Source organism: Plecotus auritus (assembly GCF_963455305.1).
Source record: "Plecotus auritus genome assembly, chromosome: 7".
Classification (NCBI taxonomy): domain Eukaryota; kingdom Metazoa; phylum Chordata; class Mammalia; order Chiroptera; family Vespertilionidae; genus Plecotus; species Plecotus auritus.
The window spans coordinates 121,307,599-121,332,963 of record NC_137774.1 but is presented as its reverse complement, the minus strand read 5'-3'; the positions used below and the strand labels follow the sequence as shown (position 1 = coordinate 121,332,963).

At 41.5% G+C, this 25,365-nt stretch overlaps 2 protein-coding genes across 5 annotated transcripts; both read left to right on the top strand.

Moving 5' to 3' along the window:
- Positions 1-1,560: 1,560 nt before the first annotated feature.
- GPR150 (G protein-coupled receptor 150) lies at positions 1,561-11,401 on the top strand. Its single transcript, XM_080679477.1, has 2 exons — positions 1,561-4,823; positions 11,323-11,401. The coding sequence occupies exon 1, from the start codon at positions 3,328-3,330 to the stop codon at positions 4,594-4,596; it is 1,269 nt and encodes a 422-aa protein (XP_080535603.1). The 5' UTR covers positions 1,561-3,327; the 3' UTR covers positions 4,597-4,823; positions 11,323-11,401.
- A 4,500-nt stretch (positions 11,402-15,901) lies between these two features.
- On the top strand, positions 15,902-25,163 carry RFESD (Rieske Fe-S domain containing). 4 transcript variants are annotated; one of them, XM_080681665.1, is made up of 4 exons: positions 15,902-16,014; positions 21,607-21,789; positions 21,899-21,933; positions 23,300-25,163. In XM_080681665.1, the coding sequence occupies exons 2-4, from the start codon at positions 21,612-21,614 to the stop codon at positions 23,561-23,563; spliced, it is 477 nt and encodes a 158-aa protein (XP_080537791.1). In that variant the 5' UTR covers positions 15,902-16,014; positions 21,607-21,611; the 3' UTR covers positions 23,564-25,163. The 4 variants fall into 4 exon arrangements, with proteins under 4 accessions (XP_080537791.1, XP_080537792.1, XP_080537793.1 ...); XM_080681666.1 differs by lacking the exon at positions 15,902-16,014 and adding an exon at positions 16,106-16,526; XM_080681667.1 differs by lacking the exon at positions 15,902-16,014 and adding an exon at positions 16,904-17,679.
- Positions 25,164-25,365: the final 202 nt, after the last annotated feature.

Genomic DNA, 25,365 nt, shown 5'->3' with positions numbered 1-25,365 from the left:
GTGGCTCCCTTTGTTACCTTCAGGTCACTGCTCAAATTCTACCTTCTCATAGGGCTTCCCTGCTTTATTTTTCTCCATAGAAAACATCACACCCACACAATTTAGTGTGTGTTTTGCACATTTAATTTGTTTATAGTGTCTCCCACACCTCCTTCCCCACAAGGATGAAAGCTCCATACAGGAATGGCCTTTTGTCCTGCTTGTTTCCTAAAGTAGCCCAAGTGCCTGACACATGGTATAAGCTTAGTACTTGTTGACGTAATATGAGTTAGAATTAGAGTTTTTCAAATATCACATTGGAGGAGAAAACTAACACATTAGGTTATGGCAGGGCAGGGGGTGAAAGGGAGTAGCCTTCACAATAAAGCAGAACCTTCTAGAAACAGTAAATTCTAGCAAAATTCTGCACAGGACAGTTGACAAACTCTATCCCTCTTCGTTTTATCTTTTTCTATGAAAAAGGCCAGATACTATTTTAAGCTTTGTGAGCCATATGGTCTCTGACAACTACTCAGTTCTGCCCTAGAAGCATGAAAGCAGCAACAGACAATAGTAAATAAATGAGCTTGGCTGTGTACCCAGGAAACTGTTTACAAAAACACAGGATTCGATCTGTGGGCCATAATTTGTTAACCGCCAATCTGTAACAATGGTTCACAACTTTGCTGCAAATTAGAACCACCTGACTGTGTTTAAAGAATATCAGTGCCTGGCTCTCACTTCCAAGCATGGAGAGTTTTATTTAATTTAAAAATGAAGAAATAACAAACACTATTTTTTCATATAAGAGAATGACAAAAATTAACAACGATGGGACTCATGGGGAAAAACACACATACATTGCTTGTGCACCATGTATTAAAATGCTCTAAAAATACATGTGCTCTGCCCTATCAATTCCCATTCTAGGCTTTTATCTTAAGGGAATAACTGAATGCCAGTAACTGTATGGAAGAATGTATCTGAAGGGAATTATTTCTAAAGTGAAAACTGGAAAACATTTGTCCAAAAATGGGGGGCTATTTATTTTTTTATTTTTTTTATTTTTTTTTTAAATATATTTTATTGATTTTTTTACAGAGAGGAAGGAAGAGTGATAGATAGTCAGAAACATCGATGAGAGAGAAACATCGACCAGCTGCCTCCTGCACACCTCCCACTGGGGATGTGCCCGCAACCAAGTTACATGCCCTTGACCGGAATCAAACCTGGGACCTTTCAGTCCACAGGCTGACGCTCTATCCACTGAGCCAAACCGGTTTTGGCAATGGGGGGCTATTTAAATCATTGTAATTAATTTCACATTAAACATAATTATGTCACATTTTTTACTGACTGACATAGACAGCTGTCCAAATATAATTTTAAATGAAAAAAACAGGATACAAAATGTTATATATTTTTGTAAATATATAGATCTAGTCATTATAGTCTGAAGGATATATAACTTGAGTATTAATGTTATCTCTGCATGGTATGTTAAGTGTTTTTGTTGCTAATCTGTATTGTCTAAATTTTCTGCAATTAATATGTACTGTTTTTGTAATAAAATAAATACTTAATTTTGAAACATATATGTCATACATCACCAATATTTAGACAAACCAGCATTATGTGCCTTGAAATGATTACACTGAGGACAAATTATCTCCTATGTAGTATTTCTGCCCAAAAAGTCTAATCCAGATTTAATTATGTGGAAACAAATACAACGTTAGAGACAGTCTACAAAACATGTGCCATGGACCCTTCAGACCCATCGGTGTCATGAAAGGAAAAAGGCAAAGAAACTTCTAGATTAGCCAATAGAGAAGTTCTAAAATGAAATACAACTCATGATCCTTGATTGTGCCCAGCACAATGGATGAAAATAAATGCATCTCCATTAATTCATCAACTCAAAACATATTTCCTGAAACCTACCATGTGTCAGGCCCAGTGCTAAGCACTAGTGAGATGATGATGAAAATTATAAAGTCTCTGGCCAAAGGACAATAGCTCAGGAAATTGGATTATTACAGCAAATGGCAAGATTGTCATTTGCACCCACCATGCCCTCCTATCCCATGCACCTTGAAGTGCCAAATGTTGTCTCAGCCTGGGTATGTGAACCCCAACAGACTCCCAGATCAGGCAGTGCAGGAATTCTACTTTCAGGGTGACTAATGAGGGTGCACAGAAGACAAATTGATGCTTCCAACAAGAAAACAAATTTGTGAAGATGGAGGGCTAAAATAAGAGGCAGCATTTAACCTACACCATTTCCTGTAACTTGGATTTCTTTTTTAAAACTTGGCTGCCTTGTTATTTTCTTAGTCACCTTTTCTCTAAGCTTATTGGAAGCATAGTCCCTCCTAGCTACCTCCCACCTGCTGGAAGACAGAATCAAGAGAACGAGAAGCCATGGTGACATATCATCGCTGCATGAAAATATTAGGGGAAAAGTAACATGTACTACCATTTGCATAAAACCTATTGGTGCCCTCTTCAGACTAATAAAATGAGTTTTATATCACCCAGAGAGCATCTGTGATCCTCTGCTACTAGTAATGAGTATTTGAAACTAGGTATCTGCAAACCACTGCAACTCCTAATTGCCAAACATCACTGACTTTAGTCCAAGTAAATCCTCTCATTGTTGGCCAAAGATACATCTTTATTAAAGATTCATCTAATGGGATCCTCTTTGCTCAAAATGCTGTTAGGTTTCTTGTGTTTGTTTTTCTCCTGCTCGTACATATCCACAACGTCTCAAACCTTCTTTGTTTTTCATCAAAACTGGTTTCTTGTTTCTTGCCCCCCCGCCCCCCCCCCCCAACCCTTACTGACAATCATGGAACCATTTTGAAGGGTACAATCTCAGTCAGGAGCTTCATCTTTTGTGTGTTGGTCTTGGGTTAACATGAGCCTTTAAAACGGCCCGGAAAAACGAACTTCTGTCCAGATGGACTCTACGGGTAAATTGGGAACCCTGGAGCTTCCAGAGCCCTGTGGTATGAGGCTCCTGCGAGGGCAGCCTGGGGGCCTTGGCAGAGATGGGAAGGGGCGAAGGACTGGGAGGGCAGACACGGAGAAGGTGGAGAATAGGAATCATGTGTGCTCCTCGAGTGTACAACCCACATTCGAGTGACAAGTGACGAAGGCAACCTATGAAAAACATCTAAGCACAAATATACCGAAATCCAGCTGCCTCTCCGTGCATGTGGGTTTTCAACTAACTTTGGGAACTGACAGATCCGGCATCGCGCCCCGCGCAGCCTCGCCTCCACCTCGGTTTCCTACGCCCTGCCTCAGGTCTTCGGTACCTGCTCTTCCTCCAAGGCAAGAATGGAGTATCATTCCTTCAGCCTCCCAACTCTGTCGCCGGCGCCCAACCACTCCGCACCCATCTCTCTGGGCTGGGGTCTCAACCTGACTTCCGGACGGGAAGTCCCAGCTCCGGGGCCACCGCCGCCCGGCCCGCCTAGCCGCCTGGTCTACCTGGGGGCCATCCTGGTGGTGGCCGTGGCCGGCAACGCCAAGGTACTGTGCCGCCTGTGTGGCAGCGGCGGGCCCTGGGCGGGTCCCAAGCGTCGCAAGATGGACTTCCTGCTGGTGCAACTGGCCCTGGCCGACCTGTACGCGTGCGGGGGCACCGCGCTGCCGCAGCTGGCCTGGGACCTGCTGGGCGAGTCGCATCGGGCAGCGAGCGACCACGAGTGCCGCTTCGTGCAGCTACTGCAGGTATCCGGCCGGGGTGCCTCGGCCCACCTGGTGGTGCTCATTGCCCTCCAGCGCCAACGCGCCGTGCGCCGTCCCCAGGGCCCGCCGCTGCCCGCGCGCATCCTCGCCGCCCTGGGCTGGCTGCTGGCGCTGCTGCTGGCGCTACCCTCGGTCTTCGTGGTGCGCGGGACAGCCCCCTCGGCGCCTCCCGCCGCCCGCGCCTGGCACGGAGAGCATCGCTGCCGCGGCATCTTCGCGCCCCTGCCGCGCTGGCACCTGCAGGTCTACGCGCTCTATGAGGCCACCGCAGGATTCGCTGCGCCGGTCGCGGCCCTGGGCGTCGCTTGCAGCCGCCTGATCTGCGCCTGGTGGCAGCGCCCGCCCCCGGCCCCATCTGCTGCGGCGCCCACGTCAAGTCCTGGCCAAGCCCCGGCCCACAGCGCGCTACCGCGCGCCAAAGTACAGAGCTTGAAGATGAGCCTGGTTCTAGCGCTGCTGTTCGCGGGCTTCCAACTGCCCTACTTTGCTGCCCGGCTAGCAGCTGCGTGGTCGTCGGGACCGGTGGGAGAGTGGGATGCTGAGGACTTGGCGGTGGCCCTGCGACTCGTGGGGGTGGCGAACAGCGCCCTCAATCCCTTCGTCTACCTCTTCTTCCAGGCTGGCGACTGCCAGTTCGGGCGGCGGCTGGGCAAGCGCCTGGGCGCTGACTGCTGCGTGCGGCGGGGAGTCTCGGAGGACGACGAGGGGCCCCAAGGCCTCCAGGCGCTCCACCGCCACCGCTGGCCCCATCCCCATTATCACCACGCTCGGCGGGAGCAGCTAGAGAAGGGCTGCTTGCGCCCCCCGCCGCCACCCCCCTGGCCGCTGCCCTGCTCCTGCGAAAACGCATTCTAGGTGGTTCGTGGCCAGAGACAGGTCATCTGTCGCCGCGGCACAGCCTCTAATCACAGCGGGCCGGAGTGTCTCCGAGAGAGTGACTCTGAAGCTGTCCACTTTCTCCATTCTCCTGATATATTTTTTTGTAATGTTTACATTTTCCTACATTCTTCCGGTTCCTTTCAGTTCCTGTTCTTTTTTTCCCACTTGGAAACGAGGGAGCAAGCCTTTGGGAAATTGTAAAGGTTGTAATTCTTTTTTAAGTTCTCTTTTACGCTCCCATAGGTTTCTGGATAACATCCTCTGTTCTAGCTAAATTACCAAGCTTTTATTTGCTGGGTTATCATCTGTTTTTACTTATTTTGAGTTGTGCTTCAATCAAGTATACCTTGGGGACCAATTTGCCTTTCTTTCCAGGAGGAAAATCCCCACGTTGCTCTCCCCAGGAGCCTGGAAATTGTACCAGTGGTACTGTGAGAAACGTAATTGTGCTGTTGCTTCACGGCACAATTAGTGCTGTTTTTGTTTTGTTGAGGTGGGGGGTGATGTGTAGTGTTTTTGTTTCATGGTAGTGTGTTTTCTCAGAAGAAAATCAGTGCAGGTCTTTATTTACAACCTAGCTTCCACTTCATTAGAAGTTGGACTTGTAGGAGGGAGACATAAAAGCTTCCCTTAGTCCCTTTCAAAAATGCCTTGTTTCAGTAAGCCCGTGGTAGGCAAACTGCAGCCCGTGAGCCACATACGGCTCTTCGGCCCCTTGAGTGTGGCTCTTCCACAAAATACCACAGCCTGGGCGAGTCTATTTTGAAGAAGTGGCGTTAGAAGAAGTTTAAGTTTAAAAAATTTGGCTCTCAAAAGAAATTTCAGTCGTTGTACTGTTGATATTTGGCTCTGTTGACTAATGAGTTTGCCGACCACTGCAGTAAGCAATTATCCCTGAGCTCAGACCAGCCTCGACACTGGAGAAAAGCAGCACCAAGTGGTGGGTACGGGCGGGGCTCCCTGTCCCAAGGAGATTAGCAGCTAGGAAGGAAGCTATGACCTCAGAATGCTGCATGTACATATAAAACTCCTTTTTTAAAAATGAAAGTAGTGTCTATTGGTGTGGATTGCTGAGAACAAGGTCAAGGAGTAGATTTAATTGGTACCCTCCTCTTGGTACCCTCCTCGTTAACTGATCTTGGTTCTACAGCATTTATGAACAATATATCCACTTGTTTGCCAGTGTCCTTCAGCTGAGAATCTGCAAGCTTTCCATTACAGCGTTTCCTGTACATGCACAAATGCAAAACTAAGATGCAGAAAGGGGTAAAGATTGGTAAAATTCACTTGCAGAGTCAATGCTCTCTCAGGTCTTCATTTTTTTTCCCCACTGATACAGGGTAGGGCAAAAATAGGTTTACAGTTGTTCCTAAGGAAAATAATACGATTAATAAATAATAATACAAGACACTGTTTCACATACTCACAACTGTAAACCTACTTTTGCCCCACCATGTATATTCCAAACTCTTAAACAACATACAACACAGAGTAGGCACTCAACACATATTTACTGAATAATTCATCATATGCGTTAGGCATATGGATAGAAGATTTACAAAAAGAAATATCTGTTAGGCTTGAAACTCCATAGTGTTTTCCATGGTGGCTGTACCAGTTTACATTCCTACCAGCAATGAATGAGGGTTCCTTTTTCTTCACAACCTCTGCACTTGTTATTCTTGGCTTGTTGAGAATAGCCATTCTAACAGGTGTGAGATAGTTTTGATTTGCATTTCCCTAATAGCTAGTGAAGTTGAGCATCTTTTTGTATATCTGTTGGCCATTTGTATGTCTTCTTGAGAGAAGTGTCTGTTCAGGTCCTCTGCCCAGTTCAGTAGTCAAGCAGAGAGTACCTCTCCCTCCACCTTTTGTCTATTCAGTCTCTCAAACTGGGGAGGGCAATCTGATTTACTCAGTCTCTATTCAAATGCAAATCTCTTCCATCAACACCCTCCACGCACACCCAGAAATAACATTTAATCAAATATTTGGACACCCTGTAGCCCAAATTAACACATCAAATTTACCGTCACAGGAAACTATTAGGTCTCCTTATAACTTCATCCCTAATGGGAAGTCTCAAATGCCTATAAATTTTTACTTTTCTCTCTGAAAGTACTCAAAGTGACATATAATTTCATCTAAGTAAGGACCAAAGGATACAAGTGATTGAAAATTTAGCCTATGCCATCATCCATGAGGTTATACTAACAGAAAAGATTTGGGTACTGAACATTCAAGAGCTACTATGCAACCTGCAACTTCCATTCATCTAGCCCCGTGGTCGGCAAACTGGCTCGTGAGCCAGATGCGGCTCTTTGGCCCCTTGAGTGTGGCTCTTCCACAAAATACCACGGCCGGGGCGAGTCTATTTTGAAGAAGTGGCGTTAGAAGAAGTTTAAGCTTAAAAAATTTGGCTCGCAAAAGAAATTTCAATCATTGTACTGTTGATATTTGGCTCTGTTGACTAATGAGTTTGCCGACCACTGATCTAGCCAATGAAGTCACGCCACTGTTAAGCTTGAAACTCCTTAGAGTGGCTTCCTTGCAAATGATACAGTAAACATTTCCTCGGCTAGCTGGATGGAGAGTTTTAAGTGTATTTTGAATTTTTTTAAGATTTCATTCTTCATTGAAATCTTTATTATTATTGTATATTTTTTAAATGTACTCACCAAGAGCCTACCCTAGACCAATGTGTCCTACAGTATACTTTGTGAAGCAGCAGAGGCAACCATATTAATACAGTACAAATAAAAAAATAGTTCTATAGTTAAGTATTTGGAACAGTAGGTTAAATAGGGTTTCTCTCCTTTTTTAACTTATTATAAAACTAGAGGCCTGGTGCACGAAATTCGTGCACTGGGGTGGGGTGTGTCCCTCAGCCCAGCCTGCATCCTCTCCAATCTGGGAGCCCTCGAGGGATGTCCGACTGTCCGTTTGGGCCCGATCCCACTGGGCCTCACAATCCAGGACTGCTGGCTTCCAACCGCTCGCCTGCCTGCCTGCCCGATCACCCCCTAACCACTCCCCTGCCAGCTTGATCGATGCCTAACTGCTCCCCTGCTGGTCTGAATGCCCCCAACTGCCCTCCCCTGCTGGTCCAGTAACCCCCAACTGCCCTCCCCTGCAGGCCCTGTCGCCCCCAATTGCCCTCCCTGCAGGCCCTGTCGCCCCCAATTGCCCTCCCCTGCCGACCCGGTTGCCCCCAACTCCCCTCTCCTGCTGGCCCGGTCACCCCCAACTGCCCTCCCCTGCCAGCCTGATCGCCCACAACTACCCTCCCCTGCTGGCCATCTTGTGGTGGCCATATTTGACCACATGGGAGTGGCCATCTTGTGAGAGGGTATGAGGGTCAATTTGCATATTACCTCTTTATTATATAGGATATACAGAAAAGTTGAAGAAAAAATACAAAAGAACACCCACACATTCACCACTGAGTTTCAACAGTTAACATTTTAAAATGTTAACATTGTTAAATACAGTTAGTTGTTTTTTTGTTTTGTTTTTTTAAATATATTTTATTGATTTTTACAGACAGGGAGAGGGATAGTGTTAGAAACATCGATCAGTTGCCTCCTGCACACCCCCTACTGGGGATGTGCCTGCAACAAAGATACATGCCCTTGACCGGAATTGAACCTGGGACCCTTCAGTCCGCAGGCCGATGTTCTATCCACTGAGCCAAACCAGTTAGAGCTAGTTGTTTGTTTTTTAATAACTTGAAAATTAGTTGCAGACATCATATGCTTACATTTCACCTCTGAAAACTTGAGTATGTATCTCCTAAGACATGCTTGCATAACCACAGAAGTATTATCACTCTTAAGAAAATGAGCATTAATTCCCTAATATCATAATACCCAGTTCATATTCAAATTTTATCTTTTGTCCTCAATATAATTTGTAAAGATTTTTTTCTTTGGGACTAAAATATAATTACAGTCCATACATTACATTTGATTGTTAAAGCTCTTTAGTCTCTTTTATTCTAAAACAGCCTCCCTGACCTTTTTATTTTTATTTATTTTTTATAAAGTACACAGAAGCCAATTTATTATATCCCCAAAATTAATAATATTCAAAACTTTAGAATCCAGCATAAAAAAATGAATATAAAGCAATATATTTGCCAAATCCTGATGTCAGTTATAGCATTAGTAAAATTCCAAACTACTGAACAGAAGCTAAAGGGGCCTGAAAGGCTGATGTGGAGGAAGAAGAGGTTTAGATGCCATTGTTATAGCACAGAGAGGAAAAGAGAGGGCGCTATAGAAACATCAATGATGAGGGGGAATCACTGATCAGCAGGCTCCTGCAAGACCCATACCTGGAATTGAGTCCCCAACCAGGGCCTGTGCCCTGACCTAGAATTGCACCCTGGCCTCCTGGCTCATTTATCCAAGCTAAACCACTGAGGCAAGCCAGCCAGTGCTTTCTCACGTTTTCTACAGTGTACGGCTTTCCTCCACTATAAAAGTCTCTGATATCCAGTAAATTTCGCGCTATAGGTACAGAATCTTGCACATGCTCTACATTTGAAAGATTTCTCTTCAGTATGAAGTCTCTCATGTACAGTAATACATTAATGGCTTTTAAAGACTTTACTACATATTTCACATTCATAAGGCTTGTTCCCAGTCACATTCTGTGATGTTCAGTAAGTTCTCACAGCTGGTCAAGGACTTATGAGACTCCTCATATCTGTAATACTTCTCTCAATACTACTCTGCTGTACAAGAAGGCAGGAACAATGATTAAAGGCTTTGTTACATTTTTACATTCATAAGGCTCCTCTCCAGTATGACCTCTCTGACGTGCAGTAAGGTTTGAGGAGCTGCCAATGGATGTGCCACATTCTCTTCATTTATGTGGATTCTCTCCAGTATGAACTCTCTGATGCGTAGTAAGATTTGAGGACCATCTAAAGGCTTTGTCACATTCTCTACATTTATAAGGCTTCTCTCCATAATGAACTCTCTGATGATAAGGTGTGAGGACCGGCTAAAGGCTTTGCCACATTCTCTACATTTATAAGCCTTATCTCCAGTATGAATTTTATGATGGCGAGTAAGTTTTGAGGACTCACTGAAGGTTTTGCCACATTCTCTACATTTATAAGGCTTCTCTCCAGTATGAACTCTCTGATGGCAATTAAGGGAGAAGGACTGGCTAAAGACTTTGCTACATTCTCTACATTTATAAGGCTTCTCTCCAGTATGAACTCTGTGATGTCGGTTAAGTTTTGCAGACTTACTGAATGCTTTGCCACATTCTCTACATTTATAAGGCTTTTCTCCAGTATGAACACTCTGATGATTTTTAAGGTTGGAGGAATCGATGAAGGCTTTGCCACATTCTCTACATTTACAAGGCTTCTCTCTAGTATGAACTCTCTGATGGGTAGTAAGGTTTGAGGGCCAGCTAAAGACTTTGTCACAGTCTCTACATTTATAAGGCTTCTCTCGTGTGTGAACTCTCTGATGATAAGTAAAGTGTGAGGACCATCTAAAGGCTTTGCCACATTCGTTACATTCGTAAGGTGTCTCTCCAGTGTGAATTCTCAGATGAATACTAAGGGTTGAGTGTCGGGTAAAGGCTTTGTCACATTCTGAACATTTATAAGACTTTTCTCCCGTATGATTTCTATGATGTTGAGTATGTCTTGAGGTCTGACTAAAGCCTTTTCCATTTGCCCTGAGTTTGTAAAATTTTGCAATAGTATGAATTCTTCCCTTATGTACAATGAGAGATGAATGACATTTAAAGGCTTTGCCACATGCTTTACATTTGTAAGCCTTCTCCCCAGTATGAATTCTCTGATTTACAGTGCAACCTGAAGGCCAAATAGATGTTTTACCAGAATCTTTACATTTATAAGGTTTTTCTCCACTACGGATTTTTTTTGCGTCTATTTAGATTGAATATTTGACTGAAGACTCTCACACACGGATTCCATTTGTAAGCCTCCTCCCCAGTATGAATATTCTCTTGTTCATTGTAATTTGATGATTGCTGAAAAGACTGGACATTTACTTCCTTTGTGTGTCTTCTCCACGATAGGAATAACCTGATGTATGTTGTGATTGGACATTTGATCAAAGACTTTCCCACTTTTATAATGGTCCTCTGCAAGCTCACTTGAACGATGATTAAGATGTGACTCTTGCTTAACGTTTTTCCAATGTTCAATCCACTGATAACTGCTATCTCCATTATGTGTACTCAGTATTATTTCAGAGAATAAATCTTGTATTCCGGGCTTTGGCATAAAGGCCTGGTTATCTTTAGGTGGAATAGCCAGAGAGGCCAGGTTGCTGTAGTTCTCCAACATCACATCCATGTATAATTTCCACTGAGCTGGGTCCAGGCATTCCCACTCCTCCTGAGAGAAATCTACGGCCACATCCATGAACGTCAATGGTCCCTGAGAAGCAGCCATTTGGTCCTGGTCCTGATAGGGGTCTGGGTTGTTTTCTCAGGTGACAATATGTTGAGTCCTGGAATGTGCCTTCAAAGGCGTCCGCACAGCCTATTAATCAGCTCACTTCACACTCACAGGAGGATCTGGAAATGAGGGAAAGGCCACTCCCTCCTGTCCTTTGTCACAGGAGAGAGTCAGGAACAATGAGCTCCTACATGGAGACCACACTGTGAGGTGTTTTATTTCATCTTCATGTGTCTCTCCTCCCAAAGACATCCAAAAACTCCACTGTGAGAGACTCTGGAGCGGAGACTTCAACAAGGACTTCAGTGCCTGCAGCGCCCCTCAGCCTTCACTGCTGGGAGGTGGATGGAGAGCATCAGCTTTAAAGCACAAACACCCTCCTCAGGGAGAACCCGCCATCTTCCCTCCCTGACCTTTTTAAAAAGGTATTGTGTTTTGAAGAGACCAATCCAGTTATCTTGCAGAATATCCCACATTATTAATTTTTTTAAATATTTCCTTATGGTATCTTCTAACTTATTCATCTTTTCCCAACAGGTTTCTTTACAGAAGTACCTCTCAGAGTCAATATGTTACTGTACAAAATTACTCTCCAAGTGGATACCTTTTAGGAGCCTCTGCTCTCTTCACAATAACCCTTTCTTTGGGAATTGTCCTCATCTACAAACTGAAAACACACACACATATACACAAGCCTCTAGAGTCACATTTCGACTATGTAACCCCACCTTTGGGGCTAGCCCATTAGAAACACTTCCTTGAAGACGAGTGCAGATATAAGTGATTACAGAAATTTGGACAGTTTTATGGAAGAAGATGAGAAAAACCAGGATTAAATACCCATTGTTTATAGGTGAGTTTGAAAGTGATACAGTTATTGTAGTTGTAATGTCTATACCTGAGGGAACAGGCAAGAGAATTGTGTTGAGTTAGGTCCTAGAGGAGATACAATCAAGATGACACACACTAAAGTCAAGTCGGTTGGACAATACCAGAGCAAGTACTGGTCTGGCTTAGATGTTGGTCTGATGGAAGGTTATCTCCTATTGGTACCATCCAACTTTAGGAAAAATTGTTTTTGCACAGTGCATTATTTATGCAGGCTCAGAAAAAAAAACCTGGGCTAGAAAAAAGTGGAAAATAAAACTCTTACCATTTGTAACAGCATGGATGGACCTGGAGAGTATTATGCTGAGCGAAATAAGCCAGTCAGAGAAAGATAAGTATCACATGATCTCACTCATATGTGGAATCTAATGAACCAAATAAATGGATGATCAAAAATAGACCCAGAGTCATAGAAGCATGAACAGACTGTTGAACCTCAGAGGGAAGGCAGGGAAGGGTAGATGGGAAGAGATCAACCAATGAACTTGAAAGCATAACCTGTGGACACAGACAATGGGGTGGTGAGGGCCTGGGGAAGGGAGGAGGGTGGAGGGGACAGGAACTGACTGGGAGAGGTTAATGGGGGGGTGAAGGATGACTATGTAATACTTTCAACAATAAAGATTTTTTAAAAAGAAGAAGAAACACAGTGTCTGTAAAAGCACGTGGCAGAGGTATTCTTGCTCCCTATGACCAGAGGAAACCAATGGAGCAGTAGCAACATCAGAGTAAAAAATGTGCACAGGTGATACCCCAGGTGGCACAAAGGTGAGGAACACTGGAGAATCACCTCTGCAAGCAAGTAGCATAAACTTAATTCATTCCATAACAAGAGGAGCTGAAATCAGCCTCTGTGTTAAAGACTTAAAATGCCACTCGAAGCAGATGTGGAGAATTTGGCACTCTATCGACTCTCCCTCAATGCAGCACACCCAGCCCAGAAATACCAGGCTCTGTGGAGTATTAGATGGGAACCTACATCCCTTACCCTGTGGTCTCATGTAAAGGAATTTCAATTAGACTAACACTCCAGGACTCTATCCCCTATTAGGGTTGAAGGGGAACAGTTAAAAACAAAACCAACAAAGATGGGCAATGTTGTCACTTATGGAGATGGCAGGAACAAAGGAAGTATAGGTATGTTTATGGGAGAAAATTACTTCAATTCAGAACACATAAAATTTGAGACAGTTATGTATGATAGATTAAATATGCTATGTTGCAATCATAAACTGAAATCTTATAATTTCAGTGGCTTAACACCATAAATGTTTATTTTTCACTTAAGTTACATGTCATTTATAGCTTGGTAGAAGTTGGTGAGTTGGGGGAGAGGGGGTAGGCTCTTTTCCACATAGTCACTCAGGGACCCAGGCTGATGGAGACTCTACCATCTAGAACAGCAGTCGCCAACCGGTGGTCAGTGAAATCTGAAAGGTTGGCGACCGCTGGTCTAGAATGTCAATTGTTGTGACAGAAAAAAGAGGTGACTGGAGAAGTCTTATATCAGTTCTGCTATGCTTAAGTCTAAGGTGCACTTTCACTCACAGTCCATTGGCCAAAACTAGTCACTAGGTCTCAATCAAGTGTAAGTGGGGTTGGGAAACATGGGGTAGTAGATGGGATGTTTGGTGAGCACCACTCTTTCTGCCACAATACCCAGGCTGGAATATCAGGCAGGTATGAATATTGTGCAGACTTCCATTTACAAGTCATAAGCAGATAGGTGGCATTTAAAGCCACCCTCACTTTCTCATAATCTGAATCCCAATGGACTAATAAGGGCAATGTTATCATCTTTTTTCTGGTATGAAGGAATAGGAAATCCAGATTGATGGATATTCTTCAAACTTCCCTGTAGTGAAACTGGCAGCACACAGATTTTTTCACTAGCTCACAAGACAAGACTGGCTTAGGATTGAAGGCAGTTTTTGAACCTTTCTCAGAGGAAGGACTTAGTCCTGGAAAACCCTGCCTAGAAACAGCCTGATTGTCAGAGCAGAGGAGTGAGGCTCAAAGGTGAGAAGGGACAAGTGAAACTATCTGCAAAGATATTGAGGGGCAAGATCACAAAAGAAAAGCCAAAGTTTTGTGTGGTAGGTAACAAAACTCCTGCCAATGGCTACCACTAGGTGTCACTAGTAGGGAAGGAAAGAATGAAAGGAAGAAAGTGCCTCCAAATGGCCTCAGGTGGACCTTTGTGGGAGCTGAGCCTACACTGGCTGGAACTGCTCTAATGAAAAAAAAAAAAAAGGGAAGGGAGAGGGGGAGGAGAAAAGTAAAATGACAGTATGAATCATGAATTTTATTCTGAACTGTAATGACTTTCAAATGGACTTTATGTGCTCCTGCTTTTAACTCATGAGCATGCCTACACTGCATGCATGTGTGCATGTGTTTGTATAATTGAGTCTCCAAGTGGAGAAAGGTAGTTTTTTCAGCCTCCCACTACAGCTTTCAAAGTGTTTTATCCTTTTCATGACTAATCACATTATTACTTTCAGTGGAGATTTAAAAAAAAAATTCGCATTTCTCTCTCATTCTTGTGTATGTATATATTTATGTATAACTACTGAGGTCTTCAGTTTATTCAAAATCAGATTTAAGGTCAGTGAATCTAAGATGTGCCTTATCTTAATGCCCAGCTTATGCCAAAGCAAAAAAGAACTTTTCATTAGAAATAGCAAACCTTACTTAGTCCTTCAATGACACCAGCTGAGGACTACTAACATATTCCATGTGTCAATAAAATAATTTGGGATTGCTAACAGATAATGTAAATTATAATAAATCCGAATACTTTTTGTTATCACTTTGGTAAAGCAATTCTTCAAAACTAGATGTTTAATTTGTGCTTGAATCAGTGAAACAAAAGGTTAAACTGGAAATTATCCCATAAAATACAATTATCACCCTAAAGCTATATTAAACATAATAAAAATCTGAAGAAAATGACATTGTAAGCAAACCCATTATTCTGGGCTTCTCAATCTTTTATATGTTTTGGCTCAGAGGGAAAAAAATGTCATTTGCATGGCATTTTGGGATAAATGGAGAAGGCTTCTGGGTTTCAGCAGCCCAAGGCCCTATTGGCAACTCAAGGATCTGCGATCAGTGTATCAGGATATTAAACATAGATTGTGGTTTTCAACCTGAGGTCACACTGGAATCACCTGGGAAGTTAGAAAAAATGTATCCGTCTCCCCCTCAGGATTTTTACTTCATTGGTCTGGGCATCAGGACTTTTTAATACCCCCAGGTGACTCTAATTTAAAGTTTAGCCAGAGTTAAGAACCACTGCATTAGAAGACAGTCAAGGACGTTTTTTAAAAAAAACCACACACACAAAACTATCAGAGCATCTAGCTGCCAGTTTTGAACACAAGTATAAGGTCGTTGTTGCTTTTTCAATTCGGAGAAGTATAAAGAGAAAAAACAAAGTTGCAAAGTTCAAAATATGAAAGTGAAAATCTTTCCTCGTTCCTCCAAAAACCCACTAAGTTATTTTTTTAAAGAAAAAGCTATGTACATACCTACGTATTTGTATCTCGAGAAACATTTTTTTACACTAAAGAAGGTACACATAGTATTCTATGGCTACAAGCAATTCACATGTCTACACTGTATTTCCTGTGACCATTCCCTTGCTGATGATCATTTAGCTATTCTCATTCTTCCTTGCAATAAAACATCTTTATAAATGGATTACATGCATTGTGACTAACGTTTCCAAATGTTTTTACAAGGTAAATTCCTAGAAGTGAGATCGCTGGGTGCATTTAAAATTTGGATAAATGTGGTGAGATCAAAATAAATGGATGCCACCTACGTTTGTGAAATACAAGATTAATAAGACTTGGTTCGAATGTCCGGGCAGAGCGTGGTTGGACCGCGGTCGCTGTCCAGTGGCTCCCGGAGACAGGCGCGCCGGGGTCACGTGGGCGGCTCGCCCCGCCTCCGGAGTCTCGGCCGGCTCCCGCAGCCCCGGCTCTCGCAGTAGCTTCTCGCGGGGTCCGCGGCGCCGTTCACGCCGAGGCGAAGTGAGGGAGAAGGTAAATTCTGTTCCGGCCGCAGAGTCGGGCGACCGGGCGTGAGGCGGGACGGGGATCCCGGGGGCCGATGCTTCCGGCTGGGAGGCGGGCCTGGGCTCGGACTTCCGGCGACGGCGGCGGCTTTAACTGCCTGGAGCTGGCGAGGCAGGCTGTTGTGTGGCTTTTGGCCCCCCCCCGACCCCCCACTCCTCACCCCGGCCGTTCTGAGGACCGCGGTCTTCCCGGGCCTCGGCCCCGCGTCGGTTAACCATTAACCCCGGGGGCAGGCTTCAGCCCAGGCCCAGGGAAGCCCACACGCCTGGTTCACCCTAGAGTCCGCGCCACACCGCGAGCCTGCCGCCTCCGCTGGGCAGACGGGCGGTTTTCACCCGCTTTCCCAGCCTTGTGAGCCCCGAGGCATGAAAACGGCGGCAGGGTCCGCCTCTGCATCTGTTCGTCTCCTGAAGTGTGCAGGCAGGACAGTCCACATCCGGTCGGCCGCGCCGGGGACTGCAGACCGTCTTTCCTAAAATGTTCAATAGCTTGGAGTCCTGTGCCCCTAAGCGGGCAGAGCCGAAGGACCACGGCCGGGCCCTGCTCCGAACACCGGACTGCAGTGGCGGGGAGTCCTCACCGGAGCGCACGCGCAGCCCTTCCTGTGGCGCCGTGGCGCGGAGACGCTGGTCTCGCAGAGGCGGGGTTCACACCCAGGGAGCTCACCTGGTGATCTCCTCTCTGATGCCCCAGGCTGTGGTAGCCGATTCCGTAACGGCTGTGCGACTTGGTTAAATTATTGGGGGAAAGCTTCCTTGTTAAACATGGGTTGGCACAACTCTTACACATTAGCGTTCCTAAATTAAAAAAAAAAAAAAAAATGGAGGGCCACCATCTGTGGTGATCTATATGGTGAGAGAGAGATTTTTACTTTGCTAAACGGTTTGGTACCTTTCAGGTAGTTTACTTGCAGGCCACGTGTTTTTGTAAGTCCATGGATACTCCTTCGAGGAAAGGGTAAGGTGTATATTTCAGCGTTCACAAACTTAGACTCACAGGATCTGGGTTTGAATCGTGACTGCTACTTCGTGAGCTGGAGGAAGCTTTTGTTTAAAAAGAGCCCTCTGCCCTTGGTTCCCTGGTCTGGAACATGGATACAGTGCCGCTGGGGGTTTGTGAAGATCAGTGAATTTATATACGCAGAGCCCAGGCGTGGGCACGCCCTGAAAGATGGCTAGTTTCATCTATTATTCTGCCATCCAAAGAGCTGGCACAAAAGTACCACCACAGGTATTTCTCTTCTCCGAACCTTAAAGCAAAGCCGACACCCGGAGCTGTACATTCTGACACTATGTAGACCACGTCTCCAGACTCCGTAAAAGCGCCGTGGTCAGCGCTCCGGAGGAGTAACAAGTTCCTTTAATCTCATGTCTCTCTTTGTCCCCAGTGTCTTATGGAAACTGAATTACTGTCTATTTTTAATTTAATCTGAATGGCTTCCTTATGCCGGAAAAGTAGCTAATAGAGATTGGGACCCATTTAACTAATTTGTGATTTTATGTGGTGTCAACACCTTTAGAAACCCAATTTTAGGCACGAGTCAAAAAAAAATCTTTCTCAAAGAGTGAACTGTGGAACAAAATGGCTAAATTTTTTCAGAAGGACGTCTTCCTCATCTATCCCGCAAACTGGGTAACCTGTTTAATTTTTCACTTTCTTTTTATTCAGTTAAGATTCTACTATCTTAAGGTTGATTCAAAATAGAGGAAATGTGTGTGGGAGCATCCGAGTAGTGCATCTAAGTAACAGTAGTTAAGGTGAATACATTGACTCTTAATCGTTCTCTGAAGGGACCAACCATGATATTCACGATATGGTTAAGAATAATACGGTGTTGATTATAGCCACCAGATATCATAAATAAATAAATAAATAGATAAATAGATAGATAGATAAATAAATAAATAAATAAATAGAACCATTTATGATGCATATAGGGAAGAATTATTTGAAGGATGAGATAATAGTTTCCTAAGCAAAATGAAAGACTATAATCATAGTTCTCGGAAACCTTTATCATTAGCCCCAGCTTTCTCTGTTCATTTCTTATCAGCCCCTGCAAAGTTCACTACAGTTACTTTCTTTTTTTGTTTTTTTTAATTGAGGGCAAAATCCTGCAAAGACTGCATGTTCTAAGAGACTGAAACTTGAGGGAGGATTGTATTTGGTTCTCATTTATTTGGGAGTGGAAGAGAACTTATTTAACATTTGATGCTACTCCACATCTCATGTATTTTGTTACTTGCTTGATACTAGTATTTCTTTTCTAGCTTTTTGCCTGGAAAAAGAAATAGAACTATTCATTTATTTCCTCCCCTAATGCCAAGTTTTGAAATAAGCTGTACAAAATTCTCAAATAGTCCATTAATGACCTATGCACAGGCACATTCTCTGAGGATAGAAAGTGCCATTTTATCCCATTTTTCTTAGATTTTGGATTAGTTGGATCATAATTATAAAGTAGGATACAATGTAAATTTTGAAAAAGAATAATTTACGTGTGAAACTAAATGTAATACTTTGAGATGTTTAAGAAAATTTGTATTTACCATCTCCTTGCTTTTCTTTATAAATTTACTCTTTATACAGTATCCATGAATAATATTTTTGGTTTTGCCTGTTTTTGCATTTGATAAAAATATTTTTAATTTTTTTTCATTTAAAGTTATATTTTTTAAATCCAACCTGACATAGCCATACTACTGCTACATTCCATTGACTGAATACAAAAAAAATTATCCATTTCACTGTTGATTGATTTTGAGTTGTTTCCTGCCCAATTTTGCTATTGTAACCTTTCTTGTGCATGTCCCCTGGTATACCTGTGAATGTTTCTCTATAATACACAGAAAGTGGGATTATTGGGTTATGGATATGTTCAACTTTACTAGGTAATGCCAAGCTGTGGGGAGCACTAATTGATGCCATCACTATCAGTTGCTCCGTATCCTTGCCAATACTTGGTATAATTTTTTGCCAGTCTGTTGGGTAGAAGATAGTATCACATGTGTTACTTTGCTTTTCACTTCTTTTACATTTTCCTACTAATAAAGTGAAGCGTCTTTACATGTGATTAGTGGCCATTCAGATTTCCTCATCTGTGAAATGTTTGTTCTGTATTTTGCCAATTTTTCTGTGATTATTTGGTATTTTTCTCTCTGGTTTATAGTTCATATATTCTGAATCTTAATCCTTTGTTGGTTAAATGTGTTGCAAATTCCATGTTTCTTGCTTTTTCTTCAGCCTATTTCCCCCCTTTCAGTTCATCTTTCTGTTTCCATTTTTCTTATCATTTTTGCCCTTCTGTCTGTTCTGTCACAAAATGTGATAAAGGGCTGCACGTCCGTCCAACACTGTGGAGGTAATTACTACCACATGAGCAACTTGTGTACTTTGGGTAGCTTCCAAACTGTTTAGAGATGTAGTATTCAGAAAATCATGGTCTTTAAAAAAACAACACTATATTTTTTGCTTTTATTATGACGAAATAATTTTTCAACACACACACACACACACACACACACACACACACACACACACACACACACACACCTCATCCTATACTTTAATTTTGGAGCTCAGGCTCTAATATCTGTCTTCCTTATGGCTCAGAACTAACTTAAAAATAGTGATGTATAAATCCCTTCTATTTAAAGCTCGTTTCTACATATTGACATAGAGATTTTACTTCTTAATCATTTCTGCTTTATGAACTTATTTTTTTTAATTTGATCCTCACCAGAGGATATGTTTTTATTGATTTATTTTTATTTTTTTTTAGAGAGGGAGAGACATCGATGTGGGAGAGAAATATGGATCATTTGCCTCCTTGTACTCCCCAACCAGGGATCAAATCCGAAACCTAAGTATGTGTCCTGACGGGGAATCAAACCCACAACCTTTTGGTATATGGGATGACACTTCAACCAACTGATCCACCCAGCCAGGACTGAATTTATTATTTAAATGAGCTATCCTTTCATTTGAAAGTTGCTGAGAGAGTAAATCTTAAAAGTTGTCATTACAAGAGAAAAATATTCCATAACTATATATACTGCTGGTATTAACTAAACTTATTGCAGCGATCATTTCACAATATATATAAATATCAAATCATTATGTTGTACACCCTAAACTAACATGTTGTATGTCAGTTATACCTCAAATTTTTTAAATAGCTAAATGAGCCAATGCTCTGTTCCTACTAACATTTCCAAACTTCTAGTCAGCCATACAGGATTAAATAAGTCTTTAGAGAAACCACTAGAAGTCCTGAAGACTATGTTCTGAAAATATACAGAAGGTGTCCTTGAAAGGGTTGCTTTCAAAGAAATAGGCTAAATATCCGGGATGAGAAAAAATATATTCATAATACCTGCAAATTCTCTACTAAATCTTTGTTTGGCAATATGAGTTTATATACTGCTGTAAATTAACTGAAGAGAAGTCATCTCTTTGAATGCCCAAATGAGGCAGAAGAAAGTAATGACAATTTCTTGACTTAAGAAAGAAAGAAGTGTTCATTCACACCCATCCCCTTCTGCTAGAATAGTTGTCTGGTTGCTCTGTAAGAGCTGGCTGTCCATGCCAGGCAAAACCAAGTGAGCCAACCCAGTAATTTCACTTCTGGGGATTTATCCAAAGAAACCCAAAACACAAATTTGAAAGAATATATGCACCCCTATGTTCATTGCAGCGTTATTTATAATAGCCAACCTATGAAAGCATCCCAAGTGCCCACCAATAGGACAGTGGATAAAAAAACAACTGTGGTTCATATCTACAACGGAATATTACTCAGCCATAAAAAAGAATGAAATCTTACCATTTGAGACAGCATGGATGGATCTAGAGGGTATTATGCTTAGTGAAATAAGTCCATCAGAGAAAGACAAATACCATATGATTTCACTTATGTGTGGAATCTAAAGAACAAAATAAATGAACAAACTTGAAACAGACTCATAGACCCAAACCGAGAACTGGTGTTTGGAAATATAGTCAATAATATTGTGTAACTATGTATGGTGCCAGTTGAGGAACTGGAAATACTGAGGGAAACACTATGTAAATTATGATTGTCTAACCACTGAGCTATACACACAAAATCAATACGTAAAGAAGAGGCGGGGTGGTGGTGGGGGGGAGTGACACACCTCAACCCAGAGGTCCAAGACTATCCAGACTATCGTGGAGTCCTAAATTCAACAGGATAACAACCAAATGTTGTTTAGCATTGAGTTTGATCGGGAATAAAAGGATAGTGAAACTTTAGTCTTGTGTTTCAAGAGTTCTGAAATATCCACCTTACACACTGAAATGAATCTAATACAAGTCCAGCTTTAAAGTGAGGAGTCCTCCCTAATTTTGGCAAGCTTTAAAAGTCTGTAACTCAAAATCATGACTATAATTCAGTATTTTAAAATGTATTATATAGCTACAAAAAATGCTTCTATCAGTCTCAGAGAAATCAGACTTACAATATGATTATCTCTGAGTTAAGTTATAGTCTGACTAGTGAAGGCCACTTACCAATTTTGTTTTTTCTTTTTGGTTCAGCTAGCATGGATCTTGATAGCCCTGAACAAGATCCTGAAATGAAGGAGGAATATTCTTCTGTCTATGTTGGCAGAGAAGATGACATTAAGAAATCTGAAAGAATGACAGCTGTTGTCCATGATAGAGAAGTGGTCATTTTCTACCACAAAGGAGAATATCATGCTATGGATATTCGCTGTTACCGTAAGATTTTATTTTTTATTTGTAAATCTTGTATTTGTTTGCTAACCACAAAACCAAAAATTTCATGGTTTTTTTTAGTGACTACATTTAATACTCAATTTCTTTTCAGACTCAGGAGGACCTTTACATTTGGGAGAAATAGAGGTATGTAAGATTATTCTCAAAAAAACTCAAATGTTTTCTATTTATATTCTTATTTCATTCTGTAGTAAAAAATAATTTACATTTGTCTTTGCACTATATTTTAATGCTTCTAGTATAATTGCTAATATTTTAGGAATTTTCAGCCCTACAATGTAAAGAAAACCATTTCACAGATAAATGTGAGAACTATGTATGTCTTCTGACCTAGCGATTGCACTCTGAGATATCTACCCTATAGATATAATTGCACAAATGTTTAAATGTATATAGGAGATGGTCATTGTATCATTAGTTATTGTAATTAAAAATGACAGCAACCTAAATGTTTTAACAATAGGAAACAGTTTAAATAAATTATGAATAGCCATGCTGTGGAATACTATGTTTTTCTATTTCATGGGACTGATAGCCCTCTCATTCTCTCTCTCTCTCTTTCTGACTGGTACAAAGTACAATCTTAAACATAGTATTCTACTCTCTCTACACTTCATATCTACCTAGTTCCCCACCTGCCCTCATGTCCTCATGTAAAAGGACATGTGTATTTAAATTATGAATGTTAATTTATAATTTATGAAAATATGAATCTTTGCTAACAGTTTTCTAGTGATATAATGTCAGTATTACAGCACTTCATGTGTTTTAAAAAATGTAAGCACCTGGTGCTGATAAATGTGGAAGTATTTCTCCCAATTTCAGACCATGACAGACCTATAGAGCTGTAAGACCTTGCTACTCAAAGTATGTTCCATAGACCAAAGTATGTTCCATGTGTCACTTGGAAGCTTCTTGGAAATGCAGTATCTTGCGTCCACCCTAGGCCTACTGAATTTAAACAGAATGTTGGTGACTCCTGTGCTCTTTTAAATTTGAGAAGCACTGTTTTAATACAAGTAAGAAGTTGAGAATTGACTACTTTGGATCATAAATTGCTCTTCAATTAATATATGCACTCAAGCTTTTAGTAACCTCTCTTGAATTATATCTGAAGCTTACCATTCTTCCAGCAGTTAGTGAAAATTCCTTAAGAAGTATCTGAAGCCATTGCCTCATTTCTGTCAAGGAAGTAACATTGACATCTAATATAGGTAGCAGCACAGCTGCAGCAATAGGTATAGTTGCTGAGCTAGTAATCTTCTGGCAGAGCTCTAACACACTGAGATTCTCATCAATAGCAAAAGGGATGATGTGATGACTGCTAAGATTAGATCCTGCCTTATGCTGACTAATTTCTAAATGGGAGGGAAAAAGAAAAGTCGTCTTGTTCTTTAACCTGGTTCTTCTGCAATAGATTCCGTTGTGAGTCTGAGGTTTATTGTGAACATTGGAAATATCACACTATTAAATCAATTATTTCCTTCCCTAGGATTTTGATGGACGACCGTGTATAGTTTGCCCCTGGCATAAATTCAAAATTACTTTGGCAACAGGAGAAGGACTATATCAGTCTATAAACCCTAAAGACCCATCAGCAAAACCCAAGTGGTGTTCCAAAGGAATAAAGCAGAGGATTCATACAGTGACAGTGGACAATGGGAATATTTATGTGACTCTTTCTAATGAACCTGTTAAGTATGACTCTGATTTTTATGCCACTGGAAACTTCAAAGTAATTAAGACTCCTTCCTGATAAAATCACATGGCAATGAAAAGTGTGTATGTTTTAAAAATAACCTTGCTTCAATACCAAAGATGATTTTTTCCAACATAGGCACATTACTTATCTTTAAAAGTCATACAGTTCTGATAGGTTCAATAGCACAAGTACTGAGTATGAAGTCTATAAAATGGATAGGTCTGGTATGTGCACTTAAAGAAGGATGAAAGTAATTTGAACTAAAATGAAGAAAAGGTATAAAATAAGACCTATTAAGAAAAATTGTGTGTGTGGGGGGGTCCTTATTTGATGTAGCAGGTTTTATTTATCATGGAAAAGTTGAATATATACAAAGTATAGAGAATTATATAATAAACTCTCATCACCCAACTTCAGCAATTTCAGCAGTCTTCCATTCTTGTTTCATTGATACCTCCACATATTCCCTACCTCTCCTATTTGATTGTTGTTACTACTTTTTAGGTAAAATTTAAATACGTTGAAATGCTTAAATATTAACTTCTGTCTTTTCAAATGTGTATATAGCAGACTTTTTACACTCGAAAATTGCCTCCAGAAATGCTGAATTTAAAAATAAGAAGCTTATCAATGTGCTAGACATCAAAGCCACGTAAATCTTGGCTCAGTTTCTCTGGTCAAGACACACCGTCTCAACATAGGAAGACACACACAGCTGCTGCCCGGCCATGGGCGATGTGAAGTCTCCTTCCTACTCAGTGAGCAAAGGTACTTCGAATGCCTATATGAAATTTTCAAGTAATTGTTTGTTTTTGTTTTTAGAGAACTTGGTGCATGTATGTACAACTTAGTGTTTCATGTAAATGTTAGAGAGGGAAGAAATGTAGGGTGTTGTTCCTCAGAATCCTTTCTGCAAAGTTTATGTTAAATGGTTTACCCTGCCAATTATTTTTGGCCAATGCTGTTCTGGTTGCCTGATTTCCGGGGTGCTGGTCATCTAAAACTTGACAGCACATAGAATATAAGAACAAGTAAAAACAGAAAGTCATAGCTATTCATAGCAGAATATGAATCTGGAGAAAAACAAACCTTGTCTCAAAGCATAGCAGTTTTCTTAGTGGCAAAGGATCATATTACAGCTCCAAACCTAATACTTAGCATTCTAAGGGACCCACCTGGACTCTGTTCCTTGGTTATTGTAAAAATAATAAATGAATATAGTATCTTTAAGGCTCTGCTTATAGAGTACTTTGCTACATATTATTACATTTCCTTTTCTGGTGGAATATGGGCAGCATGAGGTAATACAACACTTGCTACTCATTTCTCAGACTACTACTAAAAAGCCAGGCTTGGGCTTTATATAAATATTGTTTATGGCAGTAGCTACTCACCAGGTATAGGAAATGTACCACCTCTAGAATGGACACATCCCAGCTTATTATATCAGATGCCAGTCCTCCAATGAGCAGGCAAGTCTTAAAATTTTAAGGCATGGAACAAACCAAAGTACCTCCTGCAGGCAAAGCCATGGCTCTAGTTTGCAGGCTCACTTACAGAGCATTTCCTCTCAGGATCCAGTGGCAACAATGAGTAATATGGACTTGATTTCTGGTTTTGGATGTGTTACTCTAATCTGAAAATAAAAAATGTCATGTCAAGTCCTGTCCTCAACATTGTTTTATAATAAATTCCTGACATCTATGAATTACAAAATATTCATACTTTACCAGATGAATTACAAAAGAAATGAAATGGGCAGACTCAAACTATCCAGCCTGTAGATAGAAAACAAATATTCTTTGAAAAATGTCTCTAAAAAAGATACGTAGCATTTTTATAGAGAAGGTTTTTTT